We start from the raw sequence: 14195 nt of genomic DNA on the forward strand, positions 1-14195 counted from the left end.
TTTCGAAGGGAAATTCTTCCGAATTTCTGAAGGAAATTCTTCCGAATTCCGAAGGAAATTCTTCCGAATTTCGAAGGAAATTCTTCGAATTTCCGAAGGGAAATTCTTCCGAATTTTCCTTCGCAGGAAATTCTTCCGAATTTTCCTTCGCAGGAAATTCTTCCGAATTTTCCTTCGCAGGAAATTCTTCCGAATTTTCCTTCGCAGGAAATTCTTCCGAATTTTCCTTCGCAGGAAATTCTTCCGAATTTTTGAAGGGAAATTCTTCCGAATTTCCGAAGCGAAATTCTTCCGAATTTCCGAAGGGAAATTCTTCCGAATTTCCGAAGGGAAATTCTTCCGAATTTCCGAAGGGAAATTCTTCCGAATTTCCGAAGGGAAATTCTTCCGAATTTCCGAAGAGAAATTCTTCCGAATTTTCGAAGGAAATTCTTCCGAATTTCGAAGGAAATTCTTCGAATTTCGAAGGAAATTCTTCCGAATTTCGAAGGAAATTCTTCCGATTTCGAAGGAAATTCTTCCGAATTTCGAAGGAAATTCTTCCGATTTCTGAAGGAAATTCTTCCGAATTTCGAAGGAAATTCTTCCGAATTTCGAAGGGAAATTCTTCCAAATTTCGAAGGAAATTCTTCCATATTTCTGAAGGGAAATTCTTCCGCATTTCCAAAGGAAATTTTTCCGAATTTTCGACGGGAAATTCTTCCGAATTTCCGAAGGAAATTCTTCCGGATTTCGAAGGAAATTCTACCGAATTTCGAAGGAAATTGTTCCGAATTTTGAAGGAAATTCTTCCGAATTTCCGAAGGAAAATTCTTCCGAATTTCCGAAGGGAAATTCTTCCGAATTTCCGAAGGGAAATTCTTCCGAATTTCCGAAGGGAAATTCTTCCGAATTTCCGAATGGAAATTCTTCCGAATTTCTGAAGGGAAATTCTTCCGAATTTCCGAAGGAAAATTCTTCCGAATTTCCGAATTTCCGAAAGGGAAATTCTATCGTATTTCGGAAGGGAAATAGATATATATATATAAAAAGTAAAATTCTTCCGTTATTCCGGAAATTCTAATCTTATCTTCCAAACTTAGATCACATGTTCATACATACAAACATTGCCTTCCACTCGCTTTTATATCCACTTCTATAAAAAACATTATTCTTGTCTACGGTATCCTAACGGATCTATCAAACATTTTGCATTCAATTCTATCATGAACATGTATGTACGAGTAAGTTTGGCAGATGATATAAGCATTGTTAAAAGTGTTTAACTTGAAGCAGAAGTAATAGACTCATCTCATTAATTATAGTGTTTCTGTTATCTGTTTTTTTTTCATCTTATTTTTGAAATGCAATCCAATTTCCTTCAATTTAACAACAGAAAATTGACAACATACTGCTAACATGCTTTGAATTATTTTCGGAATACATGCTACAGAAAATTCCGATGAAAATCTCAAAGTCAAACACATTGTCCCAAAAATAAACAAAACATTTCGTGGAGGCATGCTTGGCTGAAACTCCCATTTACTTCAACCGACTCATTGCCCATCCACCAAACGCGCCCGGTGCTGCCGACGAAGCATTTAGTTGTAAATCGAAAAGAGGCGTGGCCGAAAACGATGTCAGGCCGTCATCGCCTCCCGTCTGGGCACCGCCCGCCCGTGCTGTGACACATCTACGTGGGTAACATAATTCAAACGACGTCGCGATGAGACATTTTTAGCAACATATCTCAGACTTGCAATCGCAACTCTGTTGCGATAGTTTCTTTCTCGAGTTGCGACGCTACGCTAAGGCTTGGCGATCGGGAAGACAAACACAACGCACCGCATCGGACACGCCCTATTCGAGTTGAATCGTTGGCGGCAGGGCGCGCGACTATTTTTAGTGCGCCATTTCACCGCAAAAGGATTGAGTGCGTTGAAAGTGAGACCGCTCCGGACGGGCAGAAGCTGGCGGAAACCAAATTGATAGATTGATGATGTTTATCTTCAGGACCGCGCGAACGTCGTCGTCATCGTCGTGAGGAATGTTTCGGCTTACAAGATTTAACTTGAGCCCCGTGGTTTGCACTTCTTGGGATGAGGGAATGTGAGCACCACTCACCGTGGAACAAAGTTTCGAATCGATCGGTTTTCACGACTGTATGCCGGTAAAGTGAACGGCGGTGGTGGAGCTCATGTGGCATTGGAATTAATATCGAGTTGGTTTTCGCGGTTTTCCCCATTCTTTCCGGTGAGCTTGGTTCAGCTTTCGACCAACATCGCCGAAGACCACCCACAGGTGGTCACGAAATGGGTATCGTTAGCGACAAACAACGCTTTGCATCCATGCAACCCGAGATTAATGATTTCCAAAGCGGATCGGTTACGATTTTATCCATCTCCTAGCGACAAGAAATTGCTCCAGTCGAACGGAAAATTATCCTCGTTACGTGGCAATCTATAAACAATGTCATTATCACTGTTACAACACTTTGCGATAATTAAGCGAAAATGGTTTTGCTGAGACACAGACAACAGCCATTATGGACCGTTGTCGCTGCCGTCGCCACCGCCGCCGCCGGCATCGCCACAGCCACTCGATAACTATTCCAGCGAAGTGCGGACCTCTGCACTGCGAACTGCGTCCGTTGTCGGGGGGTGAAGAATCTTTTCCTTCCCATTCCCAGGGACACTTCCAGTAGTGGCAAATAGGGAAACTACGCAGCGAAAATTTACTTTGCTCGTCGCTGCTTCAGCAGTCCAATCCAACTATACATTTTTTTTCTTTGCCTCGCCGGGGAATGGAAACTTTGTAAATATGCTTCAATTAATTTAATTAGCTGTACACAAAGAGTGACTACAAACACTTCAGGATCCATTGTTAACGTCTCTTGCAGTATCCGACTGGGCTGTGATGAAGTGGTCCTTGCATTTTCCGATCCTCTTTTTATTCTCGCTTGCTAGTTTAGAGTTTTGGCTAAAATGTTTGCCATAATGATTTAGATATGTGAGGGGACTGCTTTTCATGAATTTAATTCAGTATGCGAACTGCTACATAGACAATATTAGACTCCATGTACCTCACACATACGAACAAGCTTTACATTTTGTATTCATTTATCCAAACAGTGAATGACAAATGTTTATGGGGTCAGTATAAATCTAAATTGTAATATATTTATCAAAACGTGTTAGCTTTAGACTATTAGTTTTTTACTTTTTGGATCTCCACCAAACATTTCTCAGTTGAACTTAAGTGACTAGATCTACGGAACCAAGCGAACCTGGACGAAAACGGTGAATCACGTCCATTAAATCTTAGCTAACGACCCTTAAAAACAGATTTCAGGTAGCGCTTCGGATCCGCTTGTTCTCAAGCACCCTCTTGGGGTGACGAACACTTCATTAAAAATGTAAATCTCATAATGACAGAAAAAAAAAGACATCACCGAATTAGAATACATATAACAGAGTAGGCTACTTACTTCCACACTAGTAACGATGATATAAAAATGACTAACAATAGTAGCACTGAACACAGCACAATCATGGCGGACGTTTGGAATGATGGACTGCTATGATAGCTCGCGTCGAGAATCTGAAACGAGAGAAGATAAAACGAGGAACCAATTAATACCGAAGCCGCACTCGGGGAGTCACATTGAGTCGTTCGCCGTCATCACACTCCTGTACAATGGGATTATATTTGGTAATAAAGTGACTCAAATTTCCAAAATATCGAATGATTATGAAAACGTGTTTTTGCATTATAGGAGTATTTATCAAAAATTTGTTCAAATACTTTTGAAGTTGGAAATAGCGTTACAAAAGAGTGATGAAGTGAACTTCTATTAGTTTTAGAAAAGATACGCAAATTTTAACACATTTTTTTATAAAAACTTCTTTAAAACCATTTTTGTCCACATACGCCCATATTCTCTAATTATCTCCAAGATGGACTAGAAACGATTAGCCAGTTCATCGCTGCTCTCCGCACATTGAAGCGTTCGGAAAAGGGGTACGAAAACGATCATTAGCAGGTTTGTTGGTTGGTAGGCATAAAAAAGGTGCTCAGCGCGGTAATACTTTGGTACCAGCCAGCAATGGGTCCCGATAGGCCCCAACGCAAGGCAAAGATCGTTAAAAGAGCAGATCGCCGCTGCAGACGTCGTAATTAAAAGCAAACATTTCGTTAATAACTTAATTAAGACACTCAGGACCAGGGTCCAGGATCCGAGTATAGAGGTGGTAGAAAACGATTGTCGGAATGACGGATCGGTTTGCGCTGATTAAGTAGGCTGATGCTGAGTTGCGTTGCGTTTGCGTCAAATGGAAACAAATGGAAGGCTTTGCGATTAACCATGACTCACTGAAAATGTCGGAGTTTGTGATAGTAACTTTCGTTTAACGTTTAACGAAATGACATCTTGCGTGATCATTCTCCAAGGCACGCATATAAATAAAGATAAGAAAATCCATGCTAATCCAAATTCAATCCAAATCCATTCCAAGTCCAATCCAAATCCTTATCTAAATACAATCCAAATCCAATCCAAATCAAAACCAAATCCAATCCAAATCCAATACAAAGCCAATTCAAATCCAATTCATATCCATTCCAATCCGTACATTTAATCCAACTATTAGTTTTGCCTATAGAACACTAACAACCTTTTGCCATCAATTAGTACTGCTAGCCAATAACTCCAAACTAATCTTACGCATAATAAATTCGAACTTCCGAATAACTTTGTAAAATCCGGCAACCTTATTTATCTTTCAAATTCCAAGCTATCTGATCTTACAGGTATTCCCGCTATGGCTACTAAGTCAATACATTCCAAGATAAATTTCCAGATAATATTTGGCTTTCCGAACAGTTTCGAACAGTACAGCATAGAATATTTCTTTCAGATATCTTTATATCATAGCTCAACTGGAATCTCATGTACCCAAACTTCGCCAAACGGCTTCATGAAATCGAAATTTGTTTTAACCAAAATCAATGCTTACAGGACTTTGAGATTTTCTAGATCGTGAACTATTTTCCGTTAGTCTTCCATAGGCACCTTGTGGTTTCACAAACTGCAATTTTTTTTTCGGTCACCTTTCAGACACGCCTTATAGTTCTCTAAACCACAAACCATTTTTTCAGCGATCTTTCGCCACCACAAACCATTTTCCGACGGTCCTCGAGAAGCGTGATTTTGTAAACCACAAACCATTTTTCGACGATCTTCGAGACGCGTCTTGTGATTTCGCAAATCACAAACCATTTTCTGACGGTCTTCGAGACGCGTCTTGTGATTTTGCAAACCACAAACCATTTTCCGACGGTCTTCGAAACGCGTCTTGTAATTTTGCAAACCACAAACCATTTTCCGACGGTCTTCAAGACCCGTCTTGTGATTTTGCAAACCACAAACCATTTTACGAACCATTTTCCAACGGTCTTCGAGACGCGTCTTGTGATTTTTTAAACCACAAACCATTTTCCGACGGTCTAGATGCGTCTTGTGATTTTGCAAAGCACAAACCATTTTCCGAAGGTCTTTGAGACGCGTCTTAAGATTTTAAAACCACAAACCTTTTTCCGACATGCTTCGAGACACGTCTTGTGATTTTGCAAGTCACAAACCATTTCCCGACGGTCTTCGAGACGCGTCTTGTGATTTCGCAAATCACAAACCATTTTCTGACGGTCTTCGAGACGGGTGATTTTGCAAGCCACAAACCATTTTCCAACGGTCCTCAAGAAGCGTCGTGTGACTTTGCAAACCACCAACCATTTTCTGACAGTCTTCGAGAGTTTCAAACGGTCTTTGAGACGCGTTTCGTGATTTCACAAACCACAAACCAATTTCCGACGGTCTTCGAGCCGCGTCTCGTGATTTTGCAAACCACAAACTACAGTGAACTCTCCCTAACTCGATGTTCTGTAAGTCGATATTTTCCATTACTCGATGAAATTCAAAGTCCCTTGAATCTAGCATACTGCGTTCCCTCCGTAAGTCGATATCTCCCTTACTCGATATTCTCTAAGTCGAAGTAATTTTCCAATGTATTTTTACCTCGCTAACTCGATGTTGTCTGGAACAGTTACATGCCAGATATAATAAGTAGTTAGAAGTGAAAAGCGGTAAGCGAAGAAGTGAGAATGAGAAGTGAGAAGTGATAAATAAGAAACTAGAAGTGAGAAATGAGAAGTGAGAAGTCAAAAGTGAGAAATAAGGAGTGAGAAGTGCGAAGTGAGAAGTGATTAGTGGCAATTGACAAATGAAAAGTGAGAAACTCGAAGTGTAGAGAGAAAAGTGAGAAGTGAAAAGTGGTAAGGAAAAAGCTAGAAGTTAGAAGTGAAAAGTGGTAAGTGAAAAGTGAGATATAAGAATGTAGAAGTGAGAAGTGAGAAGAGCAAAATGAGAAGTTGAAGCGAGTAGTGAGATGTGTGAAGTGGGAAATGAGAAAATAATAGTGAGAGATGAAAAGTGAAAAGTTTAAAGTGAGCAGTGAGAAATTTGAAGAAATTTGAAGAAGTGACGTGAAAAATGAGACGTGAGAAGTGAGAAATGAGGAGTGAGAAGTGCTAAATGAGTAGTGAAAAGCAAGCAGGGAAAGTTAGAAGTTAGAAGTGAAATTAAGAAGTGAGTACTGAGAAGTCTGAAGTGAGATATAAGAAGGTATAAGTGAGAAGTGAAAAGTGAAAAATGAGAAGTATGGAGTGAGAAGTGAGATGTGTGAAGTGAGAAATGAGAAATGAAAAGTGAGAAGTGAGAAGATATAAGTGAGCAGTGAGAAATTCGAGATAAGAAGTGAGTAGTGGGAAATGAGTAATAGGAAGTGAGAAGTTAGAAGGGCAACATTTGTAGTGCGAAGTTGTAGTGAAAAATGAGATGTGTGAAGTGAGAAATGAATAGTGAAAAGTGCGAAATGAGAAGTGAATAATGTAGAGAGAGGAGAGAAGAGAGAAATAAGTAGTGGGAAATTGGGTGTGAGAGGACCAGTAAGAAGTGAAAACGGAGAGCCTAGGAGTGGGAAGTGAGAAACGATTTTTTTTCTGTTTCCTTCTTTTTTATCATCTGAGTAATTCTCGCTGAAACCGGGCCACTATTTATACGAAGTTCTTAAAAATGCCTAAATTTATATTCTTTCGAAAGCTTTCGGCGAGTATATTAAGGATCTGAGTTAAATTCTTCAGAAAGATGAATCCCTCGTTAGTTATACACGAAATCATTTTAATGGACCCCTCGATTTTTGTCAATTCTTGATTCACCAAAACTGTCATAACTCCAACATTTCTCAACCGATCGTAGAGATCAGCATATCGTTGGAAAGAGGAAGAGTGTATCCTCAATTTTCAATAGTAAAAATAGAGGCAGCCATATTGAATTTGGCCGCCATCTTGGATTTCTTTTTGAAAACTATTTTTCCGCCAGGTTCGCAACCACCGATTTTGAATATTAATACATCGATGGAAAGCTTAGCTTATATTGTGCATTGTGTCCAAAAATCTCAGGTGTATGTTTTTTTCTATCAAAAGTTATGTACTATTTACCAATACCAAAATTCTTGAATTATTTAATACAATAACTTGAAAACGGCTCCGTTATGCTCAAAACTTTTGAGCCCTTCAAATAAAATACTGTTGTAGATATGCTTTTCATTTTTGAAACATATTTGGCTTAGAATAGTGTATGAAATCAAGGAACTGACGTCTTAGTACCATATTAACCATAAAAATAATATTCGTTGGTCAGATGGCCCTTCAAAAAATATTTTGGTAAATCGTACATAACTTTTGATAGAAAAAACATACTCCTGAGATTTTTGGACACAAAGCACAATATAAGCTAAGCTTTCCATTGATGTAATAATATTCAAAATCGGTGGTTGCGAACCTGGCGGAAAAATAGTTTTCAAAAGGAAATACAAGATGGCGTCCAAATTCAATATGACTGCTTCTATTTTTACTATTGCAAATTGAGGATACACTCTTCCTCTTTCCAATGATATGCTGATTTCTAATATCGGTTGAGAAGTTATGACGTTATGACAGTTTTGGTGAGTCAAGAATTGACAAAAATCGAGGGGTCCATTAAAATGATTTCGTGTATAACTAACGAGGGGTTCATCTTTCTGAAGAATTTACCTCGGATCCTTAATATACTCGCCGAAAGCTTTCGAAAGAATATAAATTTAGGCATTTTTAAGAACCTCGTGCAAATAGTGGCCCGGTCTCAGCGAGAATTACTCACCTTCTTTCTTGTGTCTTCCTTCTTTTTATGTCTTATGTCCCTCCACTCACTTCTCACTACTCAACATCTCACTTCTCACTACCCAATTATCATCTCTCATTGCTCACCCCTTGCTTCTGTTTATCTAACTACTCATATCATACTATCCTCACTTTGCAACTATCACATCTCACTTCTCACTCCTAACTTCTCATGTCTCACTTCCCTCTACTCACTTGTCACTGCATACATCACACTACTTAATATTCACTTCTGTTCTACTTCAGTACTAACTTCTCACTACTCATTTCGAACATCTCATTTCTCACTTCTCAGTTCTCGCTGTTCACTATTCACTCTGAACATCTCACTTCTCGCTTCACTTTATAAGGAAACAAATTTAAACTATTCGGCCAAATGGCATTTGGCCAAATATAAATGTGTTCCCTATCTCGATACCTCCCTAACTCGATGGTTCCTTCAATATCGAGTAAGGGAGAGTTCACTGTAGTTCCGACGGTCTTCGAGACGGGTCTTGTGATTTTGCAAGCCACAAACCATTTTCTGACGGTCTTCGAGACGCGTCTGTGATTTTGAAAACCACAAACCATTTTCGAGACGCGTCTTGTGATTTCGAAAACCACGAACCATTTTCTGACGGTCTTCGAGACGCGTCTTGTGATTTTGCAAACCACAAACAAGTTTCCGACGGTCTTCGAGACGCGTCTTGTGATTTTGCAAGCCACAAACCATTTTCCGACGATCTTCAAGACGCGTCTTGTGATTTTTCAAACCACAACCCATTTTCTGACGGTCTTCGAGACGCGTCTTTTGATTTTGCAAGCCACAAAACATTTTCCGACGGCCTTCAAGACGCGTCTTGTGATTTTTTCAAACCACAAACAATTTTCTGACGGTCTCCGAGACGCGCCTTGTTAGTTTGCCCACTCGTCACAATTTAACTACTTGAATTCAACTCACCTCATGAAATCAGCGACAGGATCCAAAAAATAGACTGGCAGGATCGCCAAAATGTGTGGCCCTAAATGGCCGCAACGAAGTTATGACAGACACTCCCGTGGATGCGTGTGCACGCCGCAGAGATCTGACAAGAAGAGGCAGAGTCATGGCTTGCTGCTCGCCGATTGACACGCTGAGGTGTGAATCTATTAACACACGCTGAAGCTATTTTAGTCAAACCCTACAAGTCCCATTTAACTTTTCATTACTTTTGAGTTAACCCAATGAAAAGTGTTCATTTCTATTGTACTTCTATAAATCATAATAAAATTTGAGATGTTGTATGTCCATGAGAGAAAAAAAATACCAACTAATGTGCGTCCCATATTGAAAGTACCCGCAAAACAGTTCCATTAAGAATTTACATGACCTAATAGCACAAAACTGAACAATGTTTCAATCAAACTAAATCGTTTCACGATAATCTATCCTATGATGAACTAATCAGCAAAATATCAACAAGATCCGATAATGTTTCAATATATTAGATTTTTTTAAAGTTTTATATGGAAGATGCGATGCAAATCAAATTCTTCTGAATTTCCACGTGAAACTCTCGGAGTACGGTTGTGTGGGCGAAAGTCATTCGGCCGAGATCCGTTCGGCCGAAACTCTTATTAGGATTAAAACGGTTTGGCCGAAAATTTCATCGGACCGAAAGCAACATACGACCAAATTGGTCCTTTGTCGTTTGACCGAGTAGATCATTTGGCCGAAATGGTCGTTTGGCAGTCTTTAGCTTCGTTTTGGTAGACGGTATGCCAGGTATAGCGTTTAGTTTGATCGAAGTTAAGCAAAACACAATCAAACCCTTACTAATTGATTAACATACCGACCGCACAAAGCAGAACATTATATTTCGATGATCGCGCGATCGGTCTGTGTGCTGATGGAAACACGATTGGACATGCACTCCCATTTGGCCGAACAGGTCACTTGACCGAAAACGTCGTTGCGCCAAACAGGCCATTAGACCGAAATTGTCGTTTGGCCGGACGGATCATATGAACATAAACGTCGATTATTAAACGTTTGATAAGGCTGAAAATAATTTTTGGTCAAACAATAGTTAACGTGAAAGGTGTGAAGTAAGACGTCTCACTTCTAACTCCTCACTGCGAAGCGAGAATTGAGAAATCAGAAGTGAGAAATAAGATAAAGATAATGACCAATAAGAAATGATAAGTGAGAAGTGAGAACCCCTTCAAGTCTCACGTGCAAAGAAAGAAACGCTAGAAACGAGACGAAGAAGTAAGAAAATAGAAGTCTCATTTCTCACTCCCTATTTGTCACTTCTTACTATGAAAAATGCGAAAAAATAAGTAAGAAATGAGGAAAGAGAAGTGAGACGTCTCACTTCTTATCTCCCATTCCTCACTTCTCACTGTAAAGGCGGGCGTAAAAAATTAGGCCTGAAAATTGAGAAGTGCGACGTCTCACTTCTCATTCCCCATTTACCGTTGCATCCTTCTTGCTTCACACTTCTCTTTTCGGGGAAAGATCATTTGGCCAAAACCCATTCGGCCGAAAGTGTCATTTGGCCGAAAGGCCCTTTCGACCAAATGTCCTATTTCGGCCAAACCTTTCCGGCCAAACGACCCTTTCGGCCAAATGACTCTTTCGGCCAATGGTCAATGGTCTCAATTCTCATTCCTCATTTCTCACTTCTGACTTTGAAAAATTAGGAACGCGAAGTGAGTAGTGGGACGTCTTACAACTCATTTCGCGCTTCTCACTTTTTACAGTGAGAAGCAGGCTTGTAAAATGTCATCTGCATGTCATTTGACTAATTTGTTCATAACTTTCTTTAGAAGCCAAATTTCTTCCATAATTTTGAATGTACTCATAACGCTTGAGTAGGGTTATATTTTTGTCCAAGGGTACATTGCTCTAAGTATAACATCAAAGGCTGGAGAGCGAAAACTCTCCAAAATGTCACGTGTCATTTGACATAATGTCATTTGAATGACATTTTGCCTCCCACGCCCCAGATTACATATTTACAGCAAAGTCTCGTTAGACAAAGTTGTAGGCCCATTTAACCGCTATAAGTTCGTCATACAACATGAATTGATAGCTACCTTCTGAAAAAAGTTCTGGGAAAATTATACAAACGAATGCAAATGACATTTTACAACACTGGTGAGAAGAGAAAAATTAAGAATGAGAAGTGGGACGCCTCTCTTCTCAATTTTTCACTTTTCAAATGACCTATTCGGCCAAATGACCCTTTCGGCCCGGCCCTTTAGGCGAAATGACCCTTTCGATCAAATGTCCTATTTGGCCAAACGATTCTTTCGGCCAAATGACCCTTTCGGCCTAATGACCCGTTCGGAAAAATGACCCTTTCGGCCAAATGACTCTTTCGGCCAAATAGAGTTTCCATTTCCCGGCCATTTTCGTTGTCCCGGGATTCGGGATGAACATTTCGTATATCCCGGGAAATCCCGGGATCCCGGGATTTTTCGATGTTACCTTAGAAAACTTATTTTTTTGATTTAAAAACGATTTTATTCAATATTCAGGGGTAAAGTTCATATTTTATAAAACTCTGAAACAATATTTGATGCAATAATCGTTTAACTGGGTGTTTTGCATCTTCAAAATAGAAGTTTTGTTAATAAAACCAAAATAAACAGAAATTTAATGATTGGTAAATTCGGTGACCTTCTCGAATTCCAATTAAGTCCACGATTTAAACGCGATTCTGAATATTTGAAGGCGATGCAATGCTTGAAACAGGTTTTGTAGTATACGTTACAGTTAACTCGATAATTATCGATAAATCAACGAGTACTCGATAACGATAACCAGGGTTGTAAAATGTCATCTGCGTGTCATTTGACTAATTTGTTCATAACTTTTTTTAGAAGCCAAATTTATTCCATAATTTTGGATGTACTCATAACGCTTGAGTAAAGCTATATTTTTGTCCAAGGGTTCATTGCTCTAAATATAACATCTGAGACTGGGGAGTGAAAACTCCCCAAAATGTCACGTGTCATTTGACATAATGTCATTTGAATGACAATTTGCCTCCCACGCCTTAGATTACATATTTACATCAATGTCTTGTTGGACAAAGTTGTAGGCACATTTAAGCACTATAAGTTTGTCATACATCATGAATTGATAGCTACCTTCTGGAAAAAGTTCTGGGAAAATTATACAAACGAATGCAAATGACATTTTACAACACTGACGATAACGTTAAATCAACGCTCACTTTATCGTCAACGAAGCATCATCGTACAACCATTATCGTTATCCGAGTTGGCGTTAAATTAACGACGATAATTCATCGATTCACAACCCTGGAACAGATTATGGTCCAGGAAGATTTTAGATCTTAAACATAGTGTGGATGGATTATCTACAGAAACGTAATCGCAGTCCGGGACCCATGGATCGGGCGCATAAGTCTCGTGGTATCGTAGTATCATGGGATCATGCATTGGCTGCGAAAGTCACGGGTAGCGCCGTACAGAATTTAGGGGGAGGTTGGGGAGTTGGTAAGTAGGAGTCCAAGCAAAGATTTGGTCAGGAGCTGGTCAGCAGCAAAAAAAATAGGCAGAGCATCTGGGTCGAACCACTTATACTTGCGCATGTGCTGGAAAGTTTGTTGTACGAACGTCGATTGGAAGGACATGAATTGAATCAAGAATTGTTTTGGAGGCATGAAGCTCAGGAAGACTGACTCAATGTTGGGCGGCGCGAGGAGATTAGCAAGGCGAATATCAGCTAGTGTACACAAACTCTCTGTAGACAGGAGATGGGTAGGAAGCAGGCGCCAAATAGATGTAGCTGATCTTGTACTGTAGATACTTGTCGTTTAACTAATAGAGAGCTGTAGCTGCTGTAAAAAGTATCAGTCAGTAGCTTTCCATTGAGTGGTATAGGGGAATCTAATATTTTTTGTGAAGGTGTTCTATTAACTATCTCCGATATTTTCATGTCTGTTCCTCTCTTACTAATTTAATAATAAGATGATATCGATTTTACATCACACAAAACCTGAGCTCCGTATACATGCCTGAGCCTACCAAATAAACGAACTTGGAAAAAAATCATGTCTTATGGAAGGTATAAAAATATGATATGAGTTTATCACTTAAGTTGGGTTTCGTTTTAAAAAAATAACTTTTGTGAGACGAAAAATTACACTGTTTGCGAACCGGAAATAAAACAGTATTTTTTGTCCCGGGATTTTCGGGATTTTAAAAATTATATCCCGGGAATCGGGAAATCCCGAATTTTCTTAAATCCCGGGATTTTTTGTCCCGGGATGTCCCGGGATGGAAACTCTAGGCCAAACGGTCCTTTCGGTCAAATGACCTTTTCGGCCAAATGACCCTTTCGGCCAGATGGGTGTCAGCATAATGGTTTGTTCGGCCTAGTGGCATTCGACCAAATGGCTTTCGGCAGAATGGGTTTCGGCCAAACGACCCTTCCCCGACACGTTCGCTGTCGCTCGCTGGATCGTCGACTCTGGACATCGTCTACTCCGATACTAATGGATTGGCCAGTTGTTCGTTCGTCCCCGGCGACGAAATGTGCGGACCAATTCATAGCTCTAGACTATGTCAACGTCGTCTGGCTTGAAAACACTCGGCTTTTGCCGATCACCAGAAGTTTCGATTCCGTTGCGTCTCTGACTTCTCTGACTTAACCAGGTAAAACCTGGTGGAAGAATGTTTGATGATGGTGCTGATGATGGGTTTTATCAGTTGAAGATCTTACCGGCTTTATGCCGGCTGTCAGACACCGAAGCTAAACCTCGTTGGTAGAACGCACCAGACGACGACGTCTATTAATCGGCGAATCTTATTTGCGGTACCAAATTTAAACTTTTTACTTTGCACAGTTTTTTTTCTGATTCTTTTATCCAATCACCTAATTACAAGTGACTTGTGCTTTCATTTTCAATTAAGAAGAAAACTTATATATAGAAGGTGGTACTTTA

General features: G+C 39.8%; 1 protein-coding gene across 3 annotated transcripts in view; it reads right to left on the reverse strand.

Annotated features, from left to right (window-relative positions):
- LOC134228116 (hybrid signal transduction histidine kinase M-like) overlaps positions 1-14195 on the reverse strand; it is a 480207-nt gene that overhangs the window by 301485 nt on the left and 164527 nt on the right. For all 3 annotated transcript variants that reach the window (XM_062709898.1, XM_062709896.1, XM_062709897.1), the window contains exon 4: positions 3467-3579. In XM_062709898.1, coding sequence (XP_062565882.1) covers positions 3467-3579 — 113 coding nt within the window. The remainder of the gene's footprint in view (positions 1-3466; positions 3580-14195) is intronic.

The sequence above is a fragment of the Armigeres subalbatus genome, chromosome 3 (assembly GCF_024139115.2).
Source record: "Armigeres subalbatus isolate Guangzhou_Male chromosome 3, GZ_Asu_2, whole genome shotgun sequence".
In the NCBI taxonomy this organism is placed as follows: Eukaryota; Metazoa; Arthropoda; class Insecta; order Diptera; family Culicidae; genus Armigeres; species Armigeres subalbatus.